At 43.4% G+C, this 21,293-nt stretch overlaps 2 protein-coding genes across 2 annotated transcripts; one reads left to right on the forward strand and one right to left on the reverse strand.

The window, feature by feature from the left end:
* Positions 1-10,516: 10,516 nt before the first annotated feature.
* On the forward strand, positions 10,517-11,645 carry LOC107806538 (uncharacterized). Its single transcript, XM_016630706.2, has 2 exons — positions 10,517-10,713; positions 10,809-11,645. The coding sequence occupies exons 1-2, from the start codon at positions 10,654-10,656 to the stop codon at positions 11,403-11,405; spliced, it is 657 nt and encodes a 218-aa protein (XP_016486192.1). The 5' UTR covers positions 10,517-10,653; the 3' UTR covers positions 11,406-11,645.
* A 360-nt stretch (positions 11,646-12,005) lies between these two features.
* Positions 12,006-19,437, reverse strand: LOC107806544 (uncharacterized). Its single transcript, XM_075245430.1, has 7 exons — positions 19,049-19,437; positions 14,159-14,218; positions 13,991-14,073; positions 13,235-13,299; positions 13,072-13,105; positions 12,844-12,914; positions 12,006-12,543 (listed from the first exon to the last, which is right to left on the reverse strand). Exons 1-7 carry the CDS (start codon positions 19,356-19,358, stop codon positions 12,453-12,455), a joined length of 714 nt encoding a protein of 237 aa, XP_075101531.1. The 5' UTR covers positions 19,359-19,437; the 3' UTR covers positions 12,006-12,452.
* Positions 19,438-21,293: the final 1,856 nt, after the last annotated feature.

Consider the following 21,293-nt stretch of genomic DNA (forward strand, 5'->3'; position numbering starts at 1 on the left):
GATTATGTGTATTACGAGACGAGGGTCTACGGAAACAGCCTCTCTACCTGCTTCAGATAGGAGTAAGGCTGTGTACATCTTACCCTCTCAAGTGTGTGTGTGTGTGTGTGTGTGTGTGTGTGTGTGTGTGTGTGTATATATATATATATATATATATATATATATATATATATATATATATATATATATATATATATATATATCCTGTGCCTGTCGGTTGGGGGCTCCCCCCAACTTGTGCCGCCCGTAAGATGCCTAGGCCCTTGGCCATAGGCATGTCGTAGCGCTCCAACTTAGGATCACAATCCATGCGCGCCCTGGGGACTTAGCTTGGGACATGTCTTGTCCTTAGCCCAAGACTGAGCATCGCTCCCGCGTGCACAGCCCAATCCTCAAGCTTACACTCGTCTAGTGCATCCGCGACTAGCTCGTGCCTCGCCCGAGTAAGGCAACCTTTAGTCCTTGGCCATTGTCATGCGCCTCTTTCGTGCCATGCCCATACATAGCCCTCTTGCAGCACGCTTCCATTCCGAAGTAGTGCAGTGTCGCCCACACCTGCACCTTTAGGCCAACGGACCCTTGCTTGCATGGCTGAACCAAAGCCATGCTCACAAGTCGACACATGATGCCCCTATGACAGGTGCATCAAGTATCCAATCGGCGTGGAGGTCTCTTTCCAACACTCGGCAGCCCGCGGGGCTGGCCGTTCCACAATAGCAGCCTCCACTGTCCTTTTTATGCCCAACACAGGCCCTAAGGCGTTGCGCAGCCCATACGAGTTCCCAAACTCGCATGGATACCTTTGACACTCCCTTGAGTCATCTAGGCAGGCCCTTGGGGTTCGCCCCCAAGGCAGCTCGTTCTATACGGCTCGGTGGCAGCGCGTATGGGGGAGGCAGGTCGGAGCTTTCATCACCTATACCCCCTTATATATGCTTAAAATTAAAAAGCCCAAGTTGCCCGAGTAGACTGCTCTACGTCAGACCATCAGAAGGCTCCTTTCTCACCAGTTCTTGGCCGAAATTACAACCCCAAATTCTGGGTTGTAACATTCTCCCACACTCATAATGTCATCGCCCCGATGACACATCATGGCTTAAGACATCCCGGAGTCTGCCCCCTCAGGTATGCCCATTCAAGCTCCCTTTGTCCTGTGGGTTGGACTTCCTCGAAGTCCTTTCTCAAAAAGGAGTCGTGCCCCATGCACTGCTCCTCCCAAGTATCTTCCAAGCGTGCCTCTGCACTTCACCTCTATTCGGTGTTCACTTGGAAAGTGCCTCCGCACTTGCACCCTCTGGTGTCTAACTTTGTGATAGACCCACACTAGTCAAATCACACCATGACCCTCACGGCCTTCATGTCCGTCTGAAGCTTTCCTTCACAGGTTAGCACATCAATGTGCTATTTTGACGTCGCTCCCATAGCCATCCGCTTCCGTAGCCTTAAGATGCCCTCTTTAGCATAGCTCCCGCAGCCTTTCGCTCGCGTAGCCCTAAGATGCCTTTGGCATGGCTCCCGTAGCCTTTCGCTCCCGTAGCATTAAGACGCCCTCTTTGGCGCGGCCCTAGTAGCTCATTCGCTCACTTGGCCTTCAAATGCCTTTGGCATAGCTCACGTAGCATTCCGCTCCCATAGCTCTCTTTGCCCACTCTACCTTGAAGATGTGTTCGCTTCCAGACCCACGACTTCGCCCTTATGCCTCTTGCATAGGCAGGATCCTCCCACACTCAATGTGGAGGATACATTTTAGCACTGTCGTCTCACTTGGCATTCGGCCAACTCTTGAGATGACCCTTGGTGAGTACTACATTCCCAAAGTCATAGCATCACCGCCTTTCCGAACAGAGTTCTTTGTTCTCCGGCCGTCACTTCCTCAGCAAGTAGCCAATGCTCCCGGTAGTACTTCAATACTCGCCCTATAGACAGGTACTCTCCTGGTCCTGCTAGCACGGCTTCCCGGTTCGGTGTGCCACGCACTTGGACACTCTCGGTCCTCGATCATTCGACATACCCCTTTCCAGAATGATGACACCTTCCAAACTTGGGACTCGTCCCATTCCGCTGCTTCGCTATAGCTTCAAATTCTTTTCCTCACCTTAGCAATGCCCTCAGGCAACCCAAAGTCTTCTCCCGAAGGAAAGACACTCAGCATGATGCGTTGCACGCATCCTTGGCAAGATCTCCGCTATGATCATGCCCAAAGTTTATAGTCCATGGCCTACTCTTTCGTAATATGGTTGCACGACCTGGCAAACATGGCATTCTCTTGGCCATCCGACTCATCGGCATATCACCTCATTCAGTAGCACCTTAGACTGACGAAAGACAATGGAATCACCCATTTCCTTCGTCGACCATTAGTATCTGGTTCTCGATCTTTGTTGGCATATGAACATCAATCTCTGCTTTGACGTGATCTCGGCACTGACATCCAAAATGCACTAGCCATATCCACCCTTTGCCTTGACGTTGTGCCATGGCATAGTATGGCCTTAATCAGCTCTGATACCAAGTGTCACGGGCCCATTTCCTTACATTGGGTAGCGGCACCTGCTCGCCCGTGCGGCGCCCGCAGTTCCCTTCGCTGCGGGCCAGCCTTCCTATCCGTCCCAGGATTTCCCAAGCCAAGTCCCCAGGGTGCGCATGGATTGTGATCCTAAGTTGGAGCGCCACGACATGCTTATGGCCAAGGGCCTAGGCATCTTACGGGCGGCACAAGTTGGGGCGAGCCCCCAACCGACAGGCACAGGATCGTGCTTGGGAATTCCTGGGACGGATAGGAAGGCTGGCCCGCAGCGAGGGGAACTGCGGGCGCCGCACGGGCGAGCAGGTGCCGCTACCCAGTGTAAGGAAATGGGCCCGTGACACTTGGTATCAGAGCTGATTAAGGCCATACTATGCCATGGCACAACGTCAAGGCAAAGGGTGGATATAGCTAGTGCATTTTGGATGTCAGTGCCGAGATCACGTCAAAGCAGAGATTGATGTTCATATGCCAACAAAGATCGAGAACCAGATACTAATGGTCGACGAAGGAAATGGGTGATTCCATTGTCTTTCGTCAGTCTAAGGTGCTACTGAATGAGGTGATATGCCGATGAGTCGGATGGCCAAGAGAATGCCATGTTTGCCAGGTCGTGCAACCATATTACGAAAGAGTAGGCCATGGACTATAAACTTGGGGCATGATCATAGCGGAGATCTTGCCAAGGATGCGTGCAACGCATCATGCTGAGTGTCTTTCCTTCGGGAGAAGACTTTGGGTTGCCAAGAACTGGTGAGAAAGGAGCCTTCTGATGGTCTGACGTAGAGAAGTCTACTCGGGCAACTTGGGCTTTTTAATTTTAAGCATATATAAGGGGGGTATAGGTGATGAAAGCTCCGACCTGCCTCCCCCATACGCGCTGCCACCGAGCCGTATAGAACGAGCTGCCTTGGGGGCGAACCCCAAGGGCCTGCCTAGATGACTCAAGGGAGTGTCAAAGGTATCCATGCGAGTTTGGGAACTCGTATGGGCTGCGCAACGCCTTAGGGCCTGCGTTGGGCATAAAAAGGGCAGTGGAGGCTGCTATTGTGGAACGGCCAGCCCCGTGGGCTGCCGAGTGTTGGAAAGAGACCTCCACGCCGATTGGATACTTGATGCACCTGTCATAGGGGCATCATGTGTCAACTTGTGAGCATGGCTTTGGTTCAGCCATGCAAGCAAGAGTCCGTTGGCCTAAAGGTGCAGGTGTGGGCGACACTGCACTACTTCGGAATGGAAGCGTGCTGCAAGAGGGCTATGTATGGGCATGGCATGAAAGAGGCGCATGACAATGGCCAAGGACTAAAGGTTGCCTTACTCGGGCGAGGCCCGAGCTAGTCGCGGATGCACTAGACGAGTGTAAGCTTGAGGATTGGGCTGTGCACGCGGGAGTGATGCTCAGTCTTGGGCTAAGGACAAGACATGTCCCAAGCCAAGTCCCCAGGGCGCGCATGGATTGTGATCCTAAGTTGGAGCGCTACGACATGCCTATGGCCAAGGGCCTAAGCATCTTACGGGCGGCACAAGTTGGGGCGAGCCCCCAACCGACAGGCACAGGATCGTGCTTGGGAAATTCTGGGACGGATAGGAAGGCTGGCCCGCAGCGAGGGGAACTGCGGGCGCCGCACGGGCGAGCAGGTGCCGCTACCCAATGTAAGGAAATGGGCCTGTGACACTTGGTATCAGAGCTGATTAAGGCCATACTATGCCATGGCACAACGTCAAGGCAAAGGGTGGATATGGCTAGTGCATTTTGGCCATACTAGTAGATCATTCGCTCACTTGGCCTTCAAACGCCTTTGGCATAGCTCACGTAGCATCCTGCTCCCATAGCTCTCTTTGCCCACTCTACCTTGAAGATGTGTTCGCTTCCAGACTCCCGACTTCGCCCTTATGCCTCTTACATAGGCGGGATCCTCCCACACTCAATGTGAAGGATATATTTTAGCACTATCATCTCACTTGGCATTCGGCCAGCTCTTGAGACGACCCTCGGTGAGTACTACATTCCCAAAGTCATAGCATCGCCGCCTTTCCGAACAGAGTTCTTTGTTCTCCGATTGTCACTTCCTCAGCAAGTAGCCAATGCTCCCGGTAGTACTTCAATACTCGCCCTATAGACAGGTACTCTCCTGGTCCTACTAGCACGGCTTCCCGGTTCGGTGTGCCATGCACTTGGACACTTTCGGTCCCCGATCATTCGACATACCCCTTTCCAGAATGATGACACCTTCCAAACTTGGGACTCGTCCCATTCCGCTGCTTCGCTATAGCTTCAAATTCTTTTCCTCACCTTAGCAATGCCCTCAGGCAACCCAAAGTCTTCTCCCGAAGGAAAGACACTCAGCATGATGCATTGCACGCATCCTTGGCAAGATCTCCGCTATGATCATGCCCAAAGTTTATAGTCCATGGCCTACTCTTTTGTAATATGGTTGCACGACCTGGCAAACATGGCATTCTCTTGGCCATCCGACTCATCGGCATATCACCTCATTCAGTAGCACCTTAGACTGACGAAAGACAATGGAATCACCCATTTCCTTCGTCGACCATTAGTATCTGGTTCTCGATCTTTGTTGGCATATGAACATCAATCTCTGCTTTGACGTGATCTCGGCACTGACATCCAAAATGCACTAGCCATATCCACCCTTTGCCTTGACGTTGTGCCATGGCATAGTATGGCCTTAATCAGCTCTGATACCAAGTGTCACGGGCCCATTTCCTTACATTGGGTAGCGGCACCTGCTCGCCCGTGCGGCGCCCGCAGTTCCCTTCGCTGCGGGCCAGCCTTCCTATCCGTCCCAGGATTTCCCAAGCCAAGTCCCCAGGGTGCGCATGGATTGTGATCCTAAGTTGGAGCGCCACGACATGCCTATGGCCAAGGGCCTAGGCATCTTACGGGCGGCACAAGTTGTGGCGAGCCCCCAACCGACAGGCACAGGATCGTGCTTGGAAAATCCTGGGACGGATAGGAAGGCTGGCCCGCAGCGAGGGAAACTGCGGGCGCCGCACGGTCGAGCAGGTGCCGCTACCCAATGTAAGGAAATGGGCCCGTGACACTTGGTATCAGAGCTGATTAAGGCCATACTATGCCATGGCACAACGTCAAGGCAAAGGGTGGATATAGCTAGTGCATTTTGGATGTCAGTGCCGAGATCACGTCAAAGCAGAGATTGATGTTCATATGCCAACAAAGATCGAGAACCAGATACTAATGGTCGACGAAGGAAATGGGTGATTCCATTGTCTTTCGTCAGTCTAAGGTGCTACTGAATGAGGTGATATGCCGATGAGTCGGATGGCCAAGAGAATGCCATGTTTGCCAGGTCGTGCAACCATATTACGAAAGAGTAGGCCATGGACTATAAACTTGGGGCATGATCATAGCGGAGATCTTGCCAAGGGGCATGCAACGCATCATGCTAAGTGTCTTTCCTTCGGGAGAAGACTTTGGGTTGCCAAGAACTGGTGAGAAAGGAGCCTTCTGATGGTCTGACGTAGAGAAGTCTACTCGGGCAACTTGGGCTTTTTAATTTTAAGCATATATAAGGGGGGTATAGGTGATGAAAGCTCCGACCTGCCTCCCCCATACGCGCTGCCACCGAGCCGTATAGAACGAGTTGCCTTGGGGGCGAACCCCAAGGGCCTGCCTAGATGACTCAAGGGAGTGTCAAAGGTATCCATGCGAGTTTGGAAACTCGTATGGGCTGCGCAACGCCTTAGGGCCTGCGTTGGGCATAAAAAGGGCAGTGGAGGCTGCTATTGTGGAACGGCCAGCCCCGCGGGCTGCCGAGTGTTGGAAAGAGACCTCCACGCCGATTGGATACTTGATGCACCTGTCATAGGGGCATCATGTGTCGACTTGTGAGCATGGCTTTGGTTCAGCCATGCAAGCAAGAGTCCGTTGGCCTAAAGGTGCAGGTGTGGGCGACACTGCACTACTTCGGAATGGAAGCGTGCTGCAAGAGGGCTATGTATGGGCATGGCACGAAAGAGGCGCATGACAATGGCCAAGGACTAAAGGTTGCCTTACTCGGGCGAGGCACGAGCTAGTCGCGGATGCACTAGACGAGTGTAAGCTTGAGGATTGGGCTGTGCACGCGGGAGTGATGCTCAGTCTTGGGCTAAGGACAAGACATGTCCCAAGCCAAGTCCCCAGGGCGCGCATGGATTGTGATCCTAAGTTGGAGCGCTACGACATGCCTATGGCCAAGGGCTTAAGCATCTTACGGGCGGCACAAGTTTGGGCGAGCCCCCAACCGACAGGCACAGGATCGTGCTTGGGAAATCCTGGGACGGATAGGAAGGCTGGCCCGCAGCTAGGGGAACTGCGGGCGCCGCACGGGCGAGCTGGTGCCGCTACCCAATGTAAGGAAATGGGCCCGTGAGACTTGGTATCAGAGCTGATTAAGGCCATACTATGCCATGGCACAACGTCAAGGCAAAGGGTGGATATGGCTAGTGCATTTTGGCCATACTAGTAGATCATTCGCTCACTTGGCCTTCAAACGCCTTTGGCATAGCTCACGTAGCATCCTGCTCCCATAGCTCTCTTTGCCCACTCTACCTTGAAGATGTGTTCGCTTCCAGACTCACGACTTCGCCCTTATGCCTCTTGCATAGGCGGGATCCTCCCACACTCAATGTGGAGGATACATTTTAGCACTGTCGTCTCACTTGGCATTCGGCCAGCTCTTGAGACGACCCTCGGTGAGTACTACATTCCCAAAGTCATAGCATCGCCGCCTTTCCGAACAGAGTTCTTTGTTCTCCGGCTGTCACTTCCTCAGCAAGTAGCCAATTCTCCCGGTAATACTTCAATACTCACCCTATAGACAGGTACTCTCCTGGTCCTGCTAGCACGGCTTCCCGGTTCGGTGTGCCATGCACTTGGACACTCTCGGTCCCCGATCATTCGACATACCCCTTTCCAGAATGATGACACCTTCCAAACTTGGGACTCGTCCCATTCCGCTGCTTCGCTATAGCTTCAAATTCTTTTCCTCACCTTAGCAATGCCCTCAGGCAACCCAAAGTCTTCTCCCGAAGGAAAGACACTCAGCATGATGCGTTGCACGTATCCTTGGCAAGATCTCCGCTATGATCATGCCCAAAGTTTATAGTCCATGGCCTACTCTTTCGTAATATGGTTGCACGACCTGGCAAACATGGCATTCTCTTGGCCATCCGACTCATCGGCATATCACCTCATTCAGTAGCACCTTAGACTGACGAAAGACAATGGAATCACCCATTTCCTTCGTCGACCATTAGTATCTGGTTCTCGATCTTTGTTGGCATATGAACATCAATCTCTGCTTTGACGTGATCTCGGCACTGACATCCAAAATGCACTAGCCATATCCACCCTTTGCCTTGACGTTGTGCCATGGCATAGTATGGCCTTAATCAGCTCTGATACCAAGTGTCACGGGCCCATTTCCTTACATTGGGTAGCGGCACCTGCTCGCCCGTGCGGCGCCCGCAGTTCCCCTCGCTGCGGGCCAGCCTTCCTATCCGTCCCAGGATTTCCCAAGCATGATCATGTGCCTGTCGATTAGGGGCTCGCCCTAACTTGTGCCGCCCGTAAGATGCCTAGGCCCTTGGCCATAGGTATGTCGTGGCGCTCCAACTTAGGATCACAATCCATGCGCGCCCTGGGGACTTGGCTTGGAAAATCTTGGGACGGATAGGAAGGCTGGCCCGCAGCGAAGGGAACTGCGGGCGCCGCACGGGCGAGCAGGTGCCGCTACCCAATGTAAGGAAATGGGCCCGTGACACTTGGTATCAGAGCTGATTAAGGCCATACTATGCCATGGCACAACGTCAAGGCAAAGGGTGGATATGGCTAGTGCATTTTGGATGTCAGTGCCGAGATCACGTCAAAGCAGAGATTGATGTTCATATGCCAACAAAGATCGAGAACCAGATACTAATGGTCGACGAAGGAAATGGGTGATTCCATTGTCTTTCGTCAGTCTAAGGTGCTACTGAATGAGGTGATATGCCGATGAGTCGGATGGCCAAGAGAATGCCATGTTTGCCAGGTCGTGCAACCATATTACGAAGAGTAGGCCATGGACTATAAACTTGGGGCATGATCTTACATTGGGTAGCGGCACCTGCTCACCCGTGCGGCGCCCGCAGTTCCCCTCGCTGCGGGCCAGCCTTCCTATCCGTCCCAGGATTTCCCAAGCACGATTAGAAGAATATTCTGTCTAAAAAGAATATTTCACATATTAGAAGATAGAAAATTGGTAATTGGTATCTGTTCTTCTGCTGGTTTAAGGCAGAAGAGCATTAATTAATCAACGGGGAAAAGAGTAAATGGGGACAGGCAAAGATTGAGCTGTCATTTTACAAAAAATGGTGCCATCTTATATAACGTCTGCTCCTAAATAGTGTATTTAATAGGAAGTAGACAAAGATTTTGTTGTTTCTATTTTTCAGTCTCCGTATACACATTTGCTTCTACAACTTCAATTTGGCACTCTCCCCAAATACGTTTTCTCATCCCAGTACATTATGAGAGTCTCAGTTTTTTTTTCTCTCTCTCTTGGCAAACATTCTCTTTCCTTTTTGTGTGAACGAAAAAAAAGAAAAGAAATCGTGGATCACAAGTTGTATATATCAACACCATTTCCTAATAATAGTTCTTTTTGAAAAGGGATTGAACCGCGTAAGCGATGACAGAGAAGAAGTTAGAGAGGGTAAAAATTAGTTGGTGTAATTAGAATACAAGTGAAGTGGGGCTCCTTTGAAATAGAATTTAAGTTTTCTCCACAAAAAGTGTATAAAATTTTTATAATCCCTTATCACAAACTTGATATGATGATAACTTGAAAAGCTGGACAACACGTTATATTACTGTATTGGGTAAAATATGGTATGTTACGTGGCACACATGGAATCAAAATCGGGAGGAATGTAAAATCGGGCACAATCACCTCGTGTGTCACCGAAGAGGGGAAGTCCATAAAAGGATTAAGCATGCAGCGCACGATAGCATTTAATGAAGAATATTCTACAGTATTAAAGAGTAACAGCTCATTAATGAGATTTGAGCATTTATGTTTACCGTTAGGTTTCCGTTATCACATTCCAATAATTGTTATTAGTGGTGGACCCGACCATTACACTAACTGAGTTATAAATAATAGGCTCAACCATCATTGTAAGGCACATCTTTTTTGGAATACATTTGAGACATTCAATGCAGCAACCGGATATCTTTTTTCTCTCGCTTGCTAATTTTATCATCATTGCGCCCGAAAATCTTGTTCCCGGGCTCTCTTAATCTATCATTTCATCTTCATTTTTAGCTAAGTATCTTGCATATCAGTCGATTTATTCATTATCTTTGGGATCAAACTAACCCATTTGTCTAGAAATCACGATCAAATTTAAATGTATCGATTTACGGGTAAACAATTATATTATATTAAATTACACTAATAATATAAACATTTTTACACTAACATTATATAGAATCTAGAATTCAATATGTATCTGCGTTAATTGCTCAAATATGATTTTTCATATTTACCAAAAAAAAAAAAAGATTATTTATCTAAATCCTAATGAGCAGAATTACGTGGTATATTCATCGATATATATAATAGTTAAAATGTGTATACTGACCTGGAATTACAGATATTAAAAAATACAAATACTATATTTTTAGAACGGTATACTTATTTTTCTTATAAATTTTGTATTTGGTGGAAGGATAGGACATTTGTGGAGGGGGTTTAAAAGGTAAAAAACTAAACAAGAGAAGTTGGAGAAAAAAGGCAAAATCCACAGAAAAGCTAATACCACCACGTTGGAATTGCATGGAACCGAATGTCAACTCTCTTGAAATTGACCTCTTCCCTTATTCTTAGCCTAATTCCCTCTTTCTAGAGTGTCGCTTCGCTTCGTTCACCTTCCTTTTCCCTCCGTCTCTTTCTCTCACATATATAAGCCTCGTGTCATTTCATACTTCTTTCCCATTTCAGATTTCACCACTTTCTAAACTTTTCCCCAAAGAAAAACACAACTTGATCACCAAGATTTACCAACTACAAAAACCCCATTTACACCAACAACAACGACACATATAGAGAAACTAAAAGAGAGAAATGAAGTTGGTTTGGTCTCCAGAAAAAGCCTCTAAAGCTTATATTGATACTGTTAAATCCGTAAGTATTCATCATTTTACTCCTTTTTTCCTAGAAAATTTTCTTTTTGATTAAAAGGTCATTGATGTTCTTGATTTTAAATGATTATTATACAGTGTGAAATATTTAAAGAATCCAGCGTAGCAGAGTTGATATCAGCGATGGCAGCAGGATGGGACGCACAAATGATTGTAGAAACATGGTCAAGAGGTGGGGTTATGGCAACAAGTATTGGCTTAGCAGTTGCTAGTCATGTTACACGTGGCAGGCATATTTGCTTAGTACCTGACGAAGATTCAAGAACGGAGTATATTCAAGCCATGGAACATGCCGGAATGTCGCCGGAAGTTGTGGTCGGAGAACCGGAAGAAGCAATGGAAGGGTTAATGGGGATAGATTTTTTGGTGGTGGATTGTAGGAGAAATGATTTTGGTAGAATTTTGAGGGTGGCGAAGTTGGGTCATAGGGGAGCAGTTTTGATATGTAAGAATGCAAGTTCAAGAGTTGAATCTGATTTCCGGTGGCGGAGTGTACTTGACGGAAAATCAAGAATTGTACGGTCAGTTTTTCTGCCGGTGGGGAAAGGTTTGGATATTGCTCATGTTGGAGCCACCGTGAGCGGCGGAGAAAAGGGTGGTTCAGGGAAGAATGAAAGTCGATGGATTAGACATTTTGATAGAGAATCAGGGGAGGAGTTTGTGATACGCAAGTGATGACGTTAGGGAATGGAAAATTCTTTTTTTTTTTGGTTTGTCATTTGTCTTTTTCCTCCCCTATTCTCCTGTTTAATTATTTTCTTACTTTTCTTTTGGGTTCTGTATATAGATGATACAAAAAATTAGACGGTCTCGGTTTTGGCAATTTTGATATATGATGGTGTTTATCTAGTTGATGAAAGTTGTATATAAGTATATATGGTCAGAAATATTTGGATGAAATAGCACTTTGCCTTTTATAGTTGTTACACAAATAAACAGAATTGATCAGAAATCATAATTTCTGACCTCATTTCCGTTGCTTCTCCTGATCTTCGAGAAAGGCAAATAGCATTAAATGCTTGTACAATAATGGTCGTTTTTGGTAGAGTTCGGTACTCTTACCTCTTTTGTTGTTTCTGATATATCACCTTCTAGTCTAGAACAATAATAATTGAAGGGTGAGATTATTAGTCAGCATATTCGTGGTAATGTTGGAGACCAGATTACCAAATCCGAGTTGATTTTTATTACTATCATTATACCTATTTGCTCTTACGAAAAAAAAAAATTATGACATATATCAGAGTGAAGATCAATCGCCAAAAAATTCCCTCGTTTCAGACTTTAAAAATTGGAATCTGGTTCATTGTCCCAAACAAGAGTGTTTCGTACAAAATTATGTGAAATGTATCCATCCATACATGAGAACTGAGTACATAAAGAAAGACGGGTGGCCACCTTATTCTTCTTTTGTCAACTATCTATCTAATATCAACATCTTCAGAAAGGAAAGGAAGTTCAAGATCCTTTGCTTTCAGTAATCCTGTCAGCTAAAGCTTAGGCTGGTCGACAAAGTCTACCTTCTTTTAGCTGTATAGTCATATCAAGAAGCTTGTCATCTTAACGCCCTACAGAGATAGATTTTATACTAATTCCTCAAACCATTTTTGTATCGTATAAAAATCGGACAAAGGACATGATCAAAGCACCGGGAGAATTTGATAGCAGAACCAATGCCTATGTTGGACAAGAATCCGGCATGCCAATCTCGAACTCTTGGAATCAGTCCCAACTGTCTTTGCTTCTTCGCATGGCCTTCTTTTGTGATTGAGCCTTCTTATTGTCAAGCCGTTTGCGCTCTCCAATAGCAGCCCTGTTTGTATAAGGAAAGAAGCTTGGTCATTCCAGAAAAATACAAGTTTGCATTCAAGAATTTGGTAAATAATACGTGTAACCAGTGGTGGATCCAGGATTTTCATTAAGGAGAGTCAAAATATAAAGAAATAAACTCACCAATAAGTCAAGGGGTGTCATTATATAGTATATATACATATTTTTAAAAAATTTATCAAGCTAAACAGTGTAATTTTTCTACGAAGGGGTGTTTTGACATCCCTAGGGTGCATGTGGCTCCGCCACTGTGTGTAACGTAGGTTGGTTTGACAACACTTACAATTTTGCTATTCTTTTCACTTGCTCTTCAGATGGAGGCGGTGGTACATAAGAAGCAGCATCTATTATAGCCTGTGATATTGAGCTTACTGAGTAATTCATAATAGACCTGTATACTGAGGATTAACTCTACTCAATGAAACATCATCTGACCCTCAAGGATAGACTTCTACCATTCCAATTGACAGAAAGAGAGAACAGTCATACATAGAATGTTCCTTATGAGTACCTGTAATTTACTCAAAGCATCTTCAATGTTACCCCTGAATATAATCATAACACACAATCAACTCTGTGGCCTTGACGAAGCAAACATTTAAAAATATATATATATAGATATAGGGAAGAGTCTAACTTCTATATATATATATAGATATAGGGAAGAGTCTAACTTCTGAGTTCTCGTCTTTGTTGAAGAGATCACAAGCTCTCCGTCCTTATTTATCCGATTCTTTTCCTGTTTAGAATATTAAAAACTTAGCAATAGTGTTATGTGAGTTGCAATATATTAGATCACAATAATTATATGTGAACAGCAATAAATTACGCACGACAAGAAGCAAAATGACATTTTCACTAGATAGTCTTTCCAATAGAACCAAAGAAATATTGCCCCAGTAGCCCATAAATTTGCTAATGTACATGATCAAAGAACAGTCAAGAGTGATTAGCAATATAGCAAGTGCAGTAATCAGATACGCTTACAATAAGCATATCATTAATCGGTATATTTTTATCACCTAATTATGGATCTAGAATTAGTGCAGGAAAGTTAATAGCATCCGATGAAGAACTATTGCCACCATTCCATAGCCTCTGAAGCCATATATTTATGAAAAGAAAACAGTAGAAAGGTGTCCCTTCAAACCATCATGTAACTATCAAGATAGATGAGCCAGTTACTTCATAAAGATACTCCATATGCGTTCAGTAATTAACAAAGAGCTGAATTGCGCTCTCTCTCTCAATATCACAAACCCTTCTTGCAAGCGATGTAAAGTAGGAAGAACCAAGAAACAGACTTTAACATTCTAGTACTAATTCAAATAGCTAGCTGGACGAAATGAAAACTGAGATACTACCCATCAAAACCACCACGTTATATCTATAGAGAAAGCATAGACAGTGAAAGACAGGTGTTAGCTCACCATTTGCAAAATCTTCTCTCTGACTCTGTCACTTAACCAATAAGCATTTTTAACATTAAACCGCATATCCACCTTGGTATTTACTGTAAAGATAGAAACTCCTTGAATAAAAGAAGAAAATGAAAACATAGAAGGCAATTTTATCTTCTGAACGAAGCTGCACCAGACCTTTATTGACATTTTGACCTCCAGGACCTCCGCTTCTTGCAAAGTTAACAATAACATGATCTGGACCAAAACAAAGAAGAGCACCACAAATATTGTTAGCTTTTCCAGTTTGTTCAATATACAAGACATCCTGAAAAACCAAGCTGAATAATTAATCAGATGCAACACTTCTCCCAAATCCAATTGAATATTGAAAACAAGAATATGTAATGAACAAGAGATCGCCCATTCTAATTTTTCATTTTCCTACCCCCCCACCCCCCAAAAAAGGAAAATCCCCAAACACCATGACCCTATCTACTTCAGTCATAAGATGATAAGAGCAAATTACAAAGATCTTGAATAAGTCACAAAGATGTTTTATAGGTCAGTATAAGATAGTACTTGCTTGAGAAAATATTCATGAAAAAGAAAGCTTTTGATGAATATCAGATAGTCCAAGAGATTTTCAGCTCTTCGATGAGTAGAAGGGCCACCTTAAGCAATTTCATATTGTAGCTGCTACAACCACTTCTGTCCTAAGAATTAACAAGGACTCCAGAATAAATTCAAATTTGGCAATATCTCTACACTCCTACTCTACATGTGATTTGATCACTATCCCCATAGTCTTTGACATTGATATTAAGCTATACATATTTTTTCTTTCTTTAAGACAGTGGTGTCTAGTTTGCACGCACCTCGACTATTTTCCTAGGTACTTGCTATCTCCCACCAGCACATGTACCGAACAACTCTGCCCACCAAGGCTTAGACTATACCCCTTCTAGCAGTCAAAAGCATTTTAACATTTGTGGCTACTCTAGACAAATTTCCTTATTACCTACAGCTCTATACATCACAAATTCCTCAATATCTACTCTGCTGAATCCCCGATAATTTGAAGACTAAGTCACCAAAGACTCCAGACCCTAACTGAAAACCAAAAAGAGCCACTGAAGAAGTAACATTCTCAGCATAACACAAAACTCATTTGATGAAGCCGATCACTTTATCTTCCAACTTCCAAGTCATGCCACTATAACATAGTCATGCGGACATCACTTGTAAGGTAATATATTTACACTTTACACAATTATTTTCCAGAATGCCATTTGATATGCAATCAGCAAGTAAGAAAACACTACTTTTGCTTAACCCTATATAATTATTATCAAGTATCCCTATATGGAGAAACAAAAGTGAAAGAATATCAATCAATCAATTATGTCTCAATCATATCTAATTGGAGTGGCCAATCCGTAATAACACCAACTAAATTTAAGTGCCAAATCTACTTCATTCAAAAAAAAAAGAATTAAGTGCCAAATCCACTTCATGGTTGTACCTCGGGTAAAAATTTACCTGCACCCGATATTTAGACCAGACAAATAAATGCGAGCCATTTGACTTTTATACACACAATCGTTTAATCATGGTTAAGTTATGTGTATTCTCGCTTTAGTTTTTAGTTGCTAAGGTTAAATTATATAATTTGGTGTAAACACTAAGGGGTTGTTTGGTTTGCCTTCCTTATGCATTAATTCATGTATAACCATGTATAAAATCCACCCACAATGTTTGGTTGATGTTTTGAATTCCATATAAAATCTTGCACAACTAATACAACATTTGATTATTTCTTTTTTTATACCCGTATAAAATAATACTTGTATACAATAATGAGAGAAATTTTTGTATTATTTTATGCAAGATAGAATATAGAATAAGAATAACAACAACAACAACAACAACAACCCAGTAAAATCCCACTAATTGGGTCTGGGGAGGGTAGTGTGTACGCAGACCTTACCCCTACCCCGAAGGAGTAGAGAGGCTGTTTCCGAAAGACTCTCGGCTCAAAAAAACAAAAAGACAAAAGGGCAAAAAGGAAGACAATATTAGTATCACAACAACAATCATAGGATAAATAGGAACACCATGAAATCCAGAAGAAAGATGCAAAGTAAAGGGAGACAATATTAGTAAATATTAGTATCACCACAATAGTCATAAGAAAAATAGGAACACCGTGAAATCTAGAAGAAAGATGTAAAGCAAAAGCGAGTAAATAGGACCTGCACTGAAAAGCGAAATAGTAAGCCACAACATTCCCATTAGTTATCTTAGACAAAAACCCCACATGGCTAGTCCCACCATGTTACGAAATAAGGCACGACTCAACTACCTCCTAACCTACAACCCTAATACCCGACCTCCACATCTTCCTATCAAGTGTCATGTCCTCGAAAATCTGGAGCCTCGCCATTTCCTGCCTGATCACCTCTCCCCAATACTTCTTAGGCCGCCCTCTACCTCTTCTCGTGCCCTCCGTAACCAGCTGCTCACACCTCCGTATCGGAGCATCTGGGCTTCTCCTCTGAACATGTCCGAACCATCCAAGCCTCTCTTCCCGCATCTTGTCATCAATGGGAGCCACATGCACCTTCTCCCGAATATCATCATTCCTAATCTTATCTATCCTAGTGTGCCCGCACATCCACCGCAACATCCTCATTTCTGCTACTTTCATCTTCTGGATATGTGAGTTCTTAACGGGCCAACACTCAGCCCCATACATCATGGCCGGTCTAACCACCGCTTTATTAAACTTACCTTTGAGTATTGGTGACACTCTCTTGTCACATAGGACTCCAGATGCTAACCTCCACTTCATCCATCCTATCCCAATACGGTGTGTGACATCCTCGTCGATCTCCCCTCCCCCCTGGATAATCGAACCAAGGTACTTGAAGCTGCCTCTACTCGGGATGACCTGCGAATCAAGCCTCACATCCACGCCCACTTCCCCTGGCTCAGCGCTGAACTTACACTCCAAGTATTCCGTCTTCGTCCTGCTCAGCTTGAAACCCTTAGACTCAAGAGCCTGTCTCCAAACCTCCACCCTCTCGTTAACACCGGCTCGCGACTCATCAATCAGAACTATGTCATCGGCGAATAGCATGCACCATGGCACATCCCCTTGAATATGGTGTGTTAACGCGTCCATCACCAGGGCGAATAAGAACGGACTGAGCGCAGAACCTTGGTGTAACCCCATTACAACCGGAAAATACTCAGAGTCGCCTCCTACTGTCCTAACCCGAGTCTTAGCCCCATCATACATGTCCTTAATCGCCATAATGTAGGGAACCGACACACCTTTTGACTCCAGACATCTCCAGAGAATTTCTCTAGGAACCTTGTCATACGCTTTCTCTAGGTTAATAAACACCATGTGCAGATCCTTCTTCCTCTCTCTGTATAGTTCCACCAACCTTCTAACAAGGTGTATAGCTTCTGTAGTCGAACGACCCGGCATGAACCCGAACTGGTTGTCGGATACAGACACTGTCATCCTCACCCTCGCTTCAACCACCCTCTCCCACACTTTCATGGTATGACTCAGTAATTTGATACCCCTATAATTGTTACAACTCTGGATATCACCTTTGTTCTTATACAATGGAACCACCGTACTCCACCTCCACTCATCCGGCATCCTTTTCCCCTTAAAAATAATATTAAACAACCTAGTCAACCACTCCAAACCTGCTCTCCCCACACACTTCCAAAATTCCAACGGAATCTCATATGGTCTGGTCGCTCTGCCCCTACTCATCTTACGCATAGCTCTCACGACCTCCTCAACCTCGATACGCCTGCAGTACCCAAAGTCACGGTGACTCTCGGAATGCTCCAATTCGCCTAGCACAATATCCCGATCCCCTTCTTCATTCAGAAGTTTATGAAAGTAAGTCCGCCATCTCCTCTTAATCTGGGCATCTTCCATCAATACTCAACCATCTTCATCCTTGATGCATCTCACTTGGTCCAAATCCCGAGCCTTCCTCTCTCTCAACTTGGCCATCCGGAATAACTTCTTCTCCCCACCTTTTTCCCCCAATTCCTCGTACATACGACCATAAGCCGCAGTCTTAGCCTCTGTGACCGCCAGCTTAGCCTTCTTCCTAGCTGCCTTATACCTATCCATGCACACTCGCCTCTCCTCCTCATCTATGCTCCCCACGAATAAGAATACGTGTATTAAATAATACATGGATTAAACCAATTAAGTGACAAAAATACCCTCATGCATGCTTCTGAATACTTTTGTTTTATAATAATCAACACTTCTAATTCATTCCTTTTCCTTTCTAGTGCTTTTAGGATTTCATAGGACACAAAATCATAGTAAATAGTACATATAAAAAAAATCATATTACTGTTGTTTTCAATATTGAAACATGTTCGCATATCGGTCATAGATCAAAATGAATCTGGACATCTGTTGGATTGAAGTGTTAAACTTCATTAATCACTATTATAAATAACATCATTATTTTTTTCATGGCAGTACACATTAAAATTGAGTAAATTGATATAAGGTGTTGCAATCATCCCCAAGGCATGTTTTATTTCAGTTGCAAAACAACTCAAACCTCCAAAAAGAAATAATTCCTATATTTTAATTCCAGCATAACTATGTCCCGGATAATTAATACTTGCATAACTAATCTAAGCATAACTAATACCTGCATAATTAATCTCTTCATAATTAATACCTGCATAATTAATCTCTTCATAATTAATACCTGCATAATTAATCCCTTCATAACTAATACTTGCATAATTAATTCCTTCATAACTAATACCTGCATAATTAATCCCTTCATAACTAATACATGCATAATTAGTCCAGCATAACTCATCTCCGAACAAACGACCACAAAGTGCAAATATATTTACCATGTACTTCTTACACTACAGTTACTTCATTTCAAAATATAACTGTACTTCTTATACTACAGCTACTTCATTTCAAGATATAACTTTCAGGCATTTTCAGTGGACGTAAATGAAAGTTGGAACTGGAAAAAGGCGAAATTCAAATAGAGGCAATTGAAATACCAATTGTAATCTTAGGGATAGGATCATTGCCGGCAGCTTGAGCTCGTTCAGTGGCTTCATGTAACAGCTGCTTAACCTGAGAAAGCCGCGCAGGCGACTTCTTTCCGTCGTCGGCACCGCCGTCAGATGCCGCCGCGCACCTGACGGGACTAAAAGAGATTGTGCGCAGTAAAAGACGATGACTCACAACAAGGCTCGTCGCCTGAAATGGCGCCGGCGGGATGTGGATGAATCGAACAGTTGACAACTGTATTGACGGACGGAAAATTTCCCGGACGAGAAAGTTTGTGGTGGTTCTAAGCGATGCCATTTTTGGGTGTGAACATTACAGCCCGGCCCTATAACGGTTTATTTGAAGCCCACTATATATTTGTTCATTTTTTCAGTTACACAAATTTCTAAATTTTTTGTGGCCCATTTTGGAGTAAAACACTTGCTCTCTTTTTTTCTTTTTTTTTTCTGTGAAAAGACAGGAAGCCGATTTTCATCCAGAAATATTCTTATCCCTGTAAGTACTGAATATGTAGGAATTCATGTAAATGATACTGAACTCTTTTCGGATTTATTTTCGAGGGAATTACAGATAAATACAACTCACGCATATACATTACAAGTTTGCAACTAGGTGGTCTATATTCAACTTTACAAAATTTGTGGCCCAAAAATAATATAATAAGATTGAACATCCAACTCCAAATAGGTTCTCGAAATTGCTTTTCAATTTTTTTAAAAAAAAATGCTCAAAATCCAATCTTAGAATTAGTAATTGTGACTCAAACATTAATTCAACAAACCAAATCTATTTGGGCGGTGAAAATAAAAATTTTAAGGTAATCCACCATCGCTGAACAAGCTTAAATAAGGGGGTTTAAATCTTTAATCTGATTTTTGTGAGAAATTTGGAGCGTATGTTATTTTTAGACTTGTTAGAAATAGTATAAGGAGGTTGTATATAAAATTTGTAGTCATTCAATGGACATTTGGACTAGTTTTGAACAAGAATTGCAACTGAAGATCGTGAAAAGAATTTGTCTACAGACGCTTGTATAAAGGTGTATAAAAGTATATAATTGTGTATAAGAGGTGTTTATACACACATATACACTATAATATAACATTATACACTATTATACAAAAATTGACTTCGTTTACTTCCTTGAGTCTCTTGTGAAATTTAACTCAAACTTCATTCAAATTTACTCCAAATCACTTCAAATGTAAGTTTTGAACTCCTCTTGATGTTTCCAATTGATTAGAACAACTCCCAATCGAAACAACAAACAAACTAGAAAATCAAGTTCTAAAATTTAACGCAAATCTACTCCAAATTACTTTAAATTTAAGTTTTAAATTCTTCCTAATTTTTTCGATCGATTGGAACAACACCAAATCCAAACATCTAAAATAGTAAAAGATTAAAATCACTTTAAAAATTTTGCAATGTTTACGCAGATTAAAAATAAGGAGGAACGTAAAGTGTGTGCTCAATCACGGAATCACCAATCATGACAAACGTAGAATGTTATTGGTGTAACGATAACTTAGTTACTCAAAAGTTATATTTGTTATTCATGGACAAATCGTTTAGAACTGTTCTCGCTTCAATTGAAAAATAAATTGAAAGATGGCCATAACATATGAATATGGTAGCGTGTAATTATGGACAATATTTTGGCTAATGGAGTCCATCTCATATGAGTATAAGTATTTTTGCAAAGTGTAGACTTTGTTGACAATATTCTTTGGGACCCAAAAATATTGCATTATGTGGTGGACATCATTTGCACAAATTGTATTTCTTCTTTTATACCTAAGAGGCCAAAACTCTTTTGCCTATAAAAGGGAAGGTAATTAGTTTATTTTAGACACACCAACAAGACTTGTCTTCAATTCTTGTTTCTTCCTTTCTTCCTTTATTAAGAGTGTTTTGTATGAAAGTTAGTGTTGGGAAGCACTTGTGTGAACCATTTCTTTGGAGTGATCTTGTGAGGTTATTCTCTTAGGGTATTTGTGATTAATTAGAGTGTTTACTCTAATTTTGTACTCTTATTGTTATAGTAAATTGCTCCTCTCCACTTGTGGACGTAGGTCACTTTGACCGAACCACATTAAATTTGTGTCTTCTTTATCTACTTTAACTGTCATTGTTATCAACGTCCATTGTCTTTGTTATTTCCATTATACCGTTGTTTGACTATATTTCGTACTACCCGGGTTCCCGATCCTAACAAATTGGTATCAGAGT

Source organism: Nicotiana tabacum, chromosome 23 (genome assembly GCF_000715075.1).
Source record: "Nicotiana tabacum cultivar K326 chromosome 23, ASM71507v2, whole genome shotgun sequence".
Taxonomy (NCBI): Eukaryota; Viridiplantae; Streptophyta; class Magnoliopsida; order Solanales; family Solanaceae; genus Nicotiana; species Nicotiana tabacum.